The following is an 11005-nucleotide window of genomic DNA, read 5'->3' on the forward strand; positions in this document are numbered from 1 at the left end:
ATGAAATGTACCCTGCAAGGTAGCCCTCGTTTGCCTGCATTCTCAGTGGATGGAGACGTTATTATTGGAGGTATTTTCGTCCTTCACTACAAAGTGCAAACAGTACTTAATAACTACACCACCAAACCTGAACCTGCACGATGTACCGGAAGGTAAGAGGAAAAAGGTGATGGTAAAAACATGTTTGTTGCTGTGATGTTGGGCAAAAAACACTATATATCATAAAATTATAAAGTATGTTTTGCAAATAGTAGACATTCTTTCTATTTTGTCTTTCTTACTACAAATACTTACTAAATTTAGCCACAGATTAAACACAATAAAAAAGGATAGACATTTTTGATCTTTGTTTAAATAAATGTATTTTCCTTTTACAATTTATTCCCTCTAAATTACAATTTGATCTTTTATTTTATGTTTAAAAATGTATTAGCCAAGCTTGTTATTTTATATTTTGGTTTGTAAATGATGTGAAGTGATCGGTTGTTCATTTTGTAAATTGCTGATTTATTTAATTTTTTATTTATTTATTTATTCTTTTTACAAGCTCAGTTGTATGTAATTTAAGGTAAGATTTTTCCTTCCCTTTTTACTTAAGTATCAGTACTTCTTTGATTGGTTTTGTGCAGCTTTAGTGCCCGGGATCTGCGCTTCTCCCGAACAATGATCTTTGCTATTGAGGAGATAAACAACAGCACAGAGCTTCTGCCAGGCATCAAACTTGGATATCAGATCTATGATACTTGTGCTTCAGGGCTTGTAGCAGCCCATGTAGCATTTCAGTTAACAAATGGTCAGGAAAGTGTTTTTCTCAAAGACAGCAATTGTTCCCGTGCTGGGACAGTAATGGCTGTTGTTGGAGACTCTGGATCTACGCCATCGATCAGTATGGCACGCATCATTGGACCCTTCAACATTCCTCAAGTAAGTAGTCTGCATTCCCTCCAAACTGAAAGAAAACGTATATATATGTTACTGTAATAATCCAAATATATATATTTGGATTACTACCATGATAAAAATGTTTCTGAGAATGATAAAAAAACGTATTTTTTGTTTTATAGGTGAGCCACTTTGCCACTTGTGCCTGCCTGTCAGATAAGCAGCAGTTCCCAACATTTTTCAGAACAATTCCCAGTGATCAGTTCCAAGCTGATGCTCTGGCCAAAATGGTGAAACACTTTGGCTGGACTTGGATCGGTGCTGTTCACTCAGACTCAGATTATGGAAATTATGGAATGGCTTCTTTTCTTGCTGCAGCACAGAAAGAAGGGATATGTGTGGAGTACACTGAATCCTTCTTTAGAACTGACCCTCGAAACAAAATTCAAAAAGTCGCAGATGTTATTCGCAGGTGTGTACATCATTGAATTTTTTGTGTTTTCTACACCTGTTTAATTTGCTTTAAAAAAAAATTTAAAAGGTTAAAACACATTTATGAAACATCATAATCTGAACAAGAAATGTTTTGCTCTTTTTTTGTTTGTTTTGTTACAATTCACACATTGAATTTATTAGGCTTCAAAACATTATATGTGTGTTACACAGGACACAGATGTTTCACATGTGACACAGATTAGTTTAGTCAAAAAATGTTTTATGTCTGCAGGTCAACAGCGCTGGTTGTTGTGGCTTTTGTTGCTTCAGGAGATATGAGTGTTCTGTTAAATGAGCTGGCTTCGGATCCACCACCACCTCGTCAGTGGATAGGAAGTGAGGGTTGGACAACTGACCCACTTTTGATGAGCTTCAGTTTCTGTGCAGGGACCATCGGAGTTGGCATTCAGCGATCTGTCATCCCAGGGTTGAGAGATTTCCTGCTGGATCTCTCTCCCACTGAAGTAGCTGCCTCTTCGGTGCTTACTGAGTTCTGGGAGGATGCATTCAGTTGTAGTCTGAAAAAACGTGAGGTCCTATTAACCAAATACATTTCTGTTTATCTAAAACTGAACAAAGACAAGATGTACAAAAGCTGTCTCCCTTAAAATGTTGAAATGCCTCATGTGCCTTTTTACCTTAAATTACAGTTAAATCACAACAGCTGAATGATTTAAATAGTAATTTGATTGTCATGTAAAAATTAACAGCTCTGTGTACATAGATCAAACAATCTGTGTGCATCTTAATGTGTTTGTAGATCCTGATCCAGACAAAAAAATGTGTGATGGAACAGAAGATATAAAAACACTCAAAAACCCGTACACTGAAACATCTCAATTAAGAGCTTCCAACATGGTGTACAAGGCTGTTTATGCAATAGCTCATGCCATTCACAATGCAGTGTGTCAGGAAACAAATCTCACCACTCAGTGTAACAAACACTTCGAATTGGAGTCTAAACAGGTTATTTTAAAAAAATACATTTTGAATTTTTTATCAGCCATTTATTTATTTAACTTTATTTAGATGTTAGGTCCAATATGTATGGTTATTCTTTTCAATTTTTTAGGTTTTTACTACACTACAAAAAGTCAACTTTTCCCGCAATGGTTATTCTGTGTCCTTTGACGCGAATGGGGATCCTGTAGCTTTTTATGAGCTGATCAACTGGCAGAAGAGTGAGAGTGGAATCATGAAGCTGGTAACAGTAGGATACTATGATGCATCACTGCCAAAAGGCCAGTTTCAGATCAACAAGAATATATCCTGGGCTGAAAGTGTTACAGAGGTAAAACGTTGAATGACTACAATGTAACATTTTAAAAGTTTGAAAACGAATTAGTCACAGGCCCTTGGCTGTAATTTGACTGTTTCTATGACAGGTACCAGTGTCAGTGTGCTCTGAGAGTTGTCTTCCAGGAACTCGTAAAGTGTTGCAGAAAGGAAAACCCATCTGCTGCTATGATTGTATACCATGTCCTGAAGGAGAGATCAGTAATACAACAGGTAACATCTGATGTTTTTTCCCACTTTATATATCAGGTTGAACTGTCTTTTTTTTTTTAATTTAAATTTTCTTTTTTTTTTAGATTCTCTAGATTGTTTTTCATGTCCAAGTGAATTCTGGCCCAATGCAGACAAAGATGCTTGTTTCCCCAAACCTGTGGAGTTTCTGTCCTTCAATGAAGTCCTGGCAATCATCCTGGCTGCATTCTCTGTTATTGGAGCCTGTCTGGCCATCATAACAGCAGTTATTTTCTTTTATCATCGAACAACTCCAATCGTCAGAGCTAACAACTCTGAGCTGAGCTTCCTTCTGCTCTTCTCTCTGACTCTGTGTTTCTTATGTTCATTAACATTCATCGGAGCTCCCTCTGAATGGTCCTGCATGCTGCGGCACACAGCTTTTGGTATTATCTTTGTTCTCTGTATCTCCTGTATTCTTGGGAAAACTATAGTGGTTTTAATGGCCTTTAAAGCTACACTTCCAGGTAGTAATGTCATGAAATGGTTTGGGCCTCTGCAGCAAAGGTTGACTGTAGTGTCTTTCACCTTCATTCAAGTTTTAATCTGTACCATTTGGTTGGTTCTCAGTCCTCCATTCCCAATGAAAAATCTGACCACATACAAGGAGAAGATCATCCTGGAATGTGCATTAGGCTCTGCTGCTGGATTCTGGGCTGTGCTCGGGTACATTGGCCTGTTGGCTGGTTTTTGTTTTGTGTTAGCTGTTCTAGCTCGAAAACTACCTGATAATTTTAATGAGGCCAAGATGATAACCTTCAGCATGCTGATATTCTGTGCAGTGTGGATCACCTTCATCCCAGCGTATGTCAGCTCTCCTGGAAAATTTACTGTGGCTGTGGAGATATTTGCCATCCTGGCCTCCAGTTTTGGACTGATCCTATGTATATTTGCTCCAAAGTGTTTCATCATATTATTTCAGCCAGAGAAAAACTCCAAGAAATATTTAATGAACAAAAATTGAACATAAATTGTAACAGGTTTGAAAAGAAGACCATGACAGCATCTACAATACGCTAGAAAGTTTTGACATTTCTTCTGAAGAGTTCTGTATTTGTTTTTTTCTTGACTGAAATGTGTTTAGAGCAAAATCTTGTATAAATATATCTTCCACCTGTATGTAATGTGTGTAACGCTGGCCATCTTAAAGTTACGTTTAAACTCCAAATGAACAGATTCACAATAAAACATAATACAATAAAAAACAACACAGTTTTTAAAAAGTTATTTTAATAAAGGGCAAAAAAGTAAAATAACAAATAAAATCACTATGAATCAGTTTCACATAATTACATTTACATTATGAAATAATACAATATATTCTCTATTAGAAGACCAAATACAAGCGTCTATGCAAGGCTTGACTGTCATAAGGAAAAAAAATCCAAAATATTGTGAAAGATTGCTAAAGCTAATATGGGTGATTTTAAAAGATGAAAAAAAAACTTAGACAGACTAAAGATTAAATTTAGTTAACAGTGTAAATTATGTCCACATGGACTAATTAAAAGTTGTATATGAGGGCAGCTTGCTTTTAATGAAAAACCACCTGATGTACAACAGAAGTTTATAAAACAATAAAACACATACACCCTTTTAAAGACACTTGAAGAATGGAGATCAGGACTCTCTTTATTGGTCTGAGATTAGTGAGTTTGTTCGGGCTGATTGAAGTTGTTGTGTTGGATGGTACTATGAATGATGTGAAACAAAGAACAGAGTCTATAGATGATCTGACTGGTGCTGGAGTCAGTACTGAGGCTCCATTGATGAAATGTACCCTGCAGGGTACTCCCCGTTTGCCTGCATTCTCAATGGATGGTGACTTTGTTATTGCAGGTGCTTTTTTCATTAATTTCAAAGTTCAAACAGTACTTAATAACTACACCACCAAGCCTGAACCTGCAAGATGCACAGGAAGGTAAGAAGGAGAAACTGTAGAGATGGATGTTAGCTGTATATGAAATAAAATCAAGTGCTTTGCTTCTTTTGCTGTGATGTGAGAAAGAAACAAACAACAAAATAACTTAATTAAATTTTAAACTGTTTTTTTGCAATTAGAAGACATCATTTCAATGTTGTGTTTATTACGTCAACAGATTTATGTATAATGAACATGAATGCATTTTGATTTATGTTTAAAAAAGGTTAACATTTATTTTTCACTTCTTTTGAAATATGATTTGATTTCTAATAGCAGAATTTTATATTTTGTTTGTATGTAATAGTTAAGTTTTTTTCGCCAATTCTATGTAAACAAAAGAGCTCTCCTTATTAATTGTGTGCAGCATTAATGCTCGGGAACTGCGCTTCTCTCGAACAATGATCTTTGCTATTGAGGAGATAAACAACAGCACAGAGCTTCTGCCAGGCATCAAACTTGGATATCAGATCTATGATACTTGTGCTTCAGGGCTTGTAGCAGCCCATGTAGCATTTCAGTTAACAAATGGTCAGGAAAGTGTTTTTCTCAAAGACAGCAATTGTTCCCGTGCTGGGACAGTAATGGCTGTTGTTGGAGACTCTGGATCTACGCCATCGATCAGTATGGCACGCATCATTGGACCCTTCAACATTCCTCAGGTAAGTACTCTGCATTTTGTGCAAACTGAAAAAAGCAAAGCCTGTGCTGTTGTTTACAGACTTAATCTTCATCTTAGAAAACCATGTAGTCCTTTTTTTTGTTTTATAGGTTAGCCACTTTGCCACTTGTGCCTGTCTGTCAGATAAGCAGCAGTACCCAACGTTTTTCAGAACAATTCCCAGTGATCAGTTCCAAGCTGATGCTCTGGCCAAGATGGTGAAACACTTTGGCTGGACTTGGATTGGTGCTGTTCGCTCAGACTCAGATTATGGAAATTATGGCATGGCATCTTTTCTTGATGCAGCACAGAAAGAGGGGATCTGTGTGGAGTACTCTGAATCCTTCTATCGAACCGACTCTCAAAGCAAAGTACAGAAAGTAGCTGATGTTATCCGCAGGTTTGTACGTGATTGATTTTTTCATTTGTATATTTTTCCTAATATTTAATTTGTTGGAAAAAGTATTTTGAAAGAAAATACTACTACTACTACTGCCACTACTAATAACAGTAAAAAATATAATATATTTCTAGATATTGCTTTTTATCTGACTAAGAATTATTGTTAATTTTTACCTAAATTTTAGAACATTTATATTGAAGCACAAATACCTAGCACTAATTATCATCTTAAAAATAGGTTACACATTATATTATGTGTTTCAAATGTGGTAAAGATTAGTTTATTGATATATTCTGTTATGTCTGCAGGTCAACAGCGCTTGTTGTTGTAGCTTTTACTGCTTCCGGAGATATGAGGGTCTTGTTAGAGGAGCTGGCTCGGGAGCCTTCACCACCTCGCCAGTGGATAGGAAGTGAAGGCTGGATAACTGACCCACTCTTGATGAGTTTCAGTTTCTGTGCAGGGGCCATTGGAGTTGCTATTCAGCAATCTGTCATTCCAGGGCTGAGAGACTTTCTGTTGGGTCTGTCTCCCACTGAAGTAGCTGCCTCTTCAGTGCTTACTGAGTTCTGGGAGGATGCATTCAACTGCACATTCACAGAAAGTAAGAAGTTAAAGTATGAATAAAAGATCGCATGTGTTGCATTGTTTTTAAATTATTAATTATTGTTGAGCATGGTGATGATTAAAAACAGAAGTTACGTATGGGGTACCTCAGGATTTAATCCTGGGACCGCTACTATTCAATATCTATATGCTCCCACTAGCTCAGGTTATAACAGGAAATAAAATGTGTTACCACAACTACGCAGATGACACACAGCTCTAAATTACAATGTCACCAAGTGACTCTGAAACCATCCAAGCACCGAACAGATGTGTAGAACAAATCAATGTGTGGATGTGCCATAACTTTCCCCAGCTGAACAGAAACAAAACTGAAGTAATTATCTTTGGACCTAAAGAGAAACAATCAAGAGTCAGCACACAACTTCAGTTATAACAGCTCGAAACTAGTAATCAGGCCTGAAATCTGGGTGTGGTGATGGACTCAGATCTGAACCTTCAAAGTTACAAAGTCAGCCTTTTATCGCCTGAAGAATTTTTCAAGGATTAAAGGTCTAATGTCCCAGCAAGATCTTGAGAAACTCATCTATGCTTTCATATTTAGTCACATTGATTACTGAAACAATGTCTTCACTGGTCTGCCTAAAAATCAATCAGACAGCTGCAGCTGATCCAGAACGCTGCTGCTCATGTTTTCACTAAAACCAGGAAGATAGAGCACATCACACCAGTTCTAAAGTCCTTACACTGGCTTCCTGTGGCTTAGAGTATCAACCTTCCAGATCACTCAGGTCTTCTGGTTCTGATCTACTCTGCATCCCCAGAACCAGAACCAAACATGGAGAAGCAGCATTCAGCTTCTATACACCACAAATCTGGATCAAACTTCCAGAAAACTGCAAAACAGCTGAAACACCGAGTTCCTTTAAATCAAGGCTAAAATCCACCTGTTTAGAGTTGCTTTTGAACCATAATAAATGGAACATTGACCAACATATCTCATTTGGTGAATGTAGGTTGTTTTTATGATGTAAAGCACTTTAAACTGTCTTGTTGCTGAAATGTGCTTTACAAATAAACTAGACTTGACTTTAAATTAATACTGCTGTTTAGTTAGAAGACATTTGTATTTATTTTAGGATTGAAGATGGACACATGCTGCATTTTTTTTTGCAATGTTGTTGCTGGCTCTGCATATAAAATCAATCAATTATTAGTTTGAACTGTTGACTGTTTTGGGTACATTTAAATTTTTGCGTACATGAAGTCAAAGCAGTAAGTATTTTTTTTGACAGCTAAAGCAGTTTGTCTGTCTTTATCTGTCTGTAGATGCTGAGTCAAACAAGAGACTGTGTGATGGAACTGAAAATATAAAAACACTTAAAAGTCCATACACTGAAACATCTCAGCTAAGAATTACTAACATGGTGTACAAGGCTGTGTATGCAATAGCTCATGCCATTCACAACACAGTATGTCAGGAAACAACTTTCACCTCTCAATGTGACAAACACATCAGACGGGAGCCAAAACAGGTCAACTGAAAATAAAAAAAATCAAGAAATTGTCAGCAATCGAATCTTGTAATTTTATTTAAATATTATTTTTTGCTATTTAAAATATATTATGCTTCACTTTTAAATAAATATTTTACAGGTCTTTACTGCTTTAAAAAACACCAAGTTTTCCCGCAATGGTTATCCTTTATCATTTGATGATAATGGGGATCCTGTGGCTTTTTATGAGCTGGTCAACTGGCAGAAAAGTGAGAGTGGACTTATTGAGCTGGTAACAGTAGGATACTATGATGCATCACTGCCAAAAGGACAGGAGTTTTATATCAACAGGAACATAACCTGGGTGGAAGGTGGCACACAAGTAATGAACCTAATGACTAGAATATAACAGTTCACAGATTTGAAAACTATCTAGTTGTAGCTGTTTTGCAAAAACTACTGAATTTTATTTTGACTGTCTCTATGACAGGTACCAGTGTCAGTGTGCTCTAAGAGTTGTTCTCCAGGAACTCGTAAAGTGTTGCAGAAAGGAAAACCCATCTGCTGCTATGATTGTATACCATGTCCTAAAGGAGAGATCAGTAATGAAACAGGTAACTAACTTTAAATTTTCTTAATGAGCATATACAAATTTTAATAATGTTTTGAATGCTAACAACTGTTTTTCTTTCTTGTTGTTTTAGATTCTCCTGATTGCTTCCCATGTCCCAGTGAATTCTGGCCTAATGCAGAAAGAAATGATTGTTTCCCCAAACCTGTGGAGTTTCTTTCCTTCAATGAAATCTTGGCAATAATACTGGCTACATTCTCTGTTATTGGCACCTGTCTGGCCATCATAACAGCACTTATTTTCTTTTATCATCGAACTACTCCAATTGTCAGAGCCAACAACTCTGAGCTGAGCTTCATGCTGCTCTTCTCTCTGACTTTCTGTGTTTTTTATGTTCGTTAACATTCATCGGAGCTCCCTCTGAATGGTCCTGCATGCTGCGGCACACAGCGTTTGGTATTATCTTTGTTCTTTGTATCTCCTGTGTTCTTGGGAAAACTGTAGTGGTTTTAATGGCCTTTAAAGCTACACTTCCAGGTAGTAATGCCATGAAATGGTTTGGGCCTCCTCAACAAAGAATGACTGTTGTGTTTTTCACAGTTATTCAAGTAATAATTTGTACTGTTTGGTTGGTTCTCAGCCCTCCCTTTCCAATGAAAAATCTGACCACATTTAAGGAGAAGATCATCCTGGAATGTGCATTAGGCTCTGCTGTTGGGTTCTGGGCTGTGCTCGGGTACATTGGCCTGCTGGCTGTTTTTTGCTTTGTGTTAGCTGTTCTAGCTCGGAAACTACCTGATAATTTTAATGAGGCCAAGCTGATAACCTTCAGCATGCTGATATTCTGTGCAGTGTGGCTCACCTTCATCCCAGCATATGTCAGCTCTCCTGGAAAATTTACTGTGGCTGTGGAGATATTTGCCATCCTGGCCTCCAGTTTTGGACTGATCCTGTGTATTTTTGCTCCAAAGTGTTTCATCATATTATTTCAGCCAGAGAAGAACTCCAAGAAATATTTAATGAACAAAAACTGAACATAAATTGCAAAAGGCTTGGAAAGAAGACCATGACAGCATCTACAATACGTTAGAAAGTTTTGACATTTCTTCCAAGAATTCTGTATATGTTTTTTTCTTGACTGAAATGTGTTTAGAGCAAAATCTTGTATAAATATATCTTCCACCTGTATGCAATGTGTGTTTTATTATCTTCTTTGTTGTTATTGTTATTTTTTACAGTTTTCATTTTGCTATACATAACTTATACATGTTAGAGAGAGGATTCCTGGCTCTTTAAAGATAGCTGTATCTTGTGATTTTTTTTCTTTTTAAACAGATTTTTGAAAGATTGGCTAATTTTTGTTTATCTAATTTTAAGAAGGAAGTCTAATGTAACTTCATTTATCCAGGAAATAATACTTCAAATGAATGATAGGGTAAGATCTTTATAAGACAATTGAATCTTTTTAAAATAGAAAAAATAGAATTCCTCACAACTCTTCATTTCAACAAACTCAGAGATTAGCTGAAAACCTGAGCAATTTGTATCTTTGTCAACTCATTTCATATAAACATAGTTTTTGATGTAATTGTTTCATGTCACCTAAAGTTATGTCTGCTGAGCATGAAAAATGTATTTTCCTTCCATCTACTTTTTTCTTGTAAACCAGGTTTTTTAAATCTTTTTTTTTTTGTAGTATATGAATGCATGACAAAAACAAATCCCCAAAATAATTAATGAAAACAAATAATATTGTGCATTGCATCTCATCTAAATAACATTTTAAGGCTACCAGCACAGACACATAATATGTTTATAGTATTTCCGTTTTTAGGCACAGTGTTCTTTACAGGTTAGAGAGTTTTCAACTGCCAGAATCTGTACGTCCATCAACAAAGGACTGAGATATTTTCACCATTAAGGGTTTTAATCAGTGCATTTCCCAGATCATGATTTGTTGCTACTTTTATTTTGAAAGGAACACTTGATTAAAGGGTGACACAGATGCTGGCAGGCAAAGTCACCTACTCTGACAAAGAATAAATAACATAAAGATGTTTCAGGTTAGAAGGACTTCTCATCATGGCTAAATATTCCAGTGATTTTCAAGATGTTTGCTCTTTCTGTTAAAAAAGTTAAAGGAGGGCGTGGAGTCTGACAGGTGGCGTCACCAGTTCTTGCCTGAATCCGCCCCTCCCCTAAAAAAAATGGAGAAGAGAATAAACTAGAAAAGTTCTTGAAGAAACTTTGAAGGGACATGCCACTTGGTGTGGGATTTTTTATGTCCATATTATACCAAAATGACACTATACAGGTGCTGGTCATAAAATTAGAATATCATGAAAAAGTAGATTGATTTCAGTAATTCCATTTAAAAAGTGAAACTTGTATATTATATTCATAAATTACATACAAACTCATATATTTCAAATGTTTATTTCGTTTAATTTTGATGATTACAAATGACAACAAATGAAAATCT

General features: G+C 36.3%; 1 protein-coding gene and 1 pseudogene across 1 annotated transcript; both read left to right on the forward strand.

Moving 5' to 3' along the window:
- LOC108240901 (extracellular calcium-sensing receptor-like) lies at positions 1-4039 on the forward strand. The gene is made up of 8 exons (XM_017424698.3): positions 1-152; positions 630-924; positions 1065-1354; positions 1610-1905; positions 2138-2343; positions 2450-2668; positions 2763-2886; positions 2970-4039. Exons 1-8 carry the CDS (start codon positions 1-3, stop codon positions 3866-3868), a joined length of 2481 nt encoding a protein of 826 aa, XP_017280187.1. The 3' UTR covers positions 3869-4039.
- A 559-nt stretch (positions 4040-4598) lies between these two features.
- On the forward strand, positions 4599-9559 carry LOC108240863 (annotated as a pseudogene).
- The last annotated feature ends 1446 nt before the right edge of the window (positions 9560-11005 follow it).

This window comes from Kryptolebias marmoratus, linkage group LG2 (genome assembly GCF_001649575.2).
Source record: "Kryptolebias marmoratus isolate JLee-2015 linkage group LG2, ASM164957v2, whole genome shotgun sequence".
Taxonomy (NCBI): Eukaryota; Metazoa; Chordata; class Actinopteri; order Cyprinodontiformes; family Rivulidae; genus Kryptolebias; species Kryptolebias marmoratus.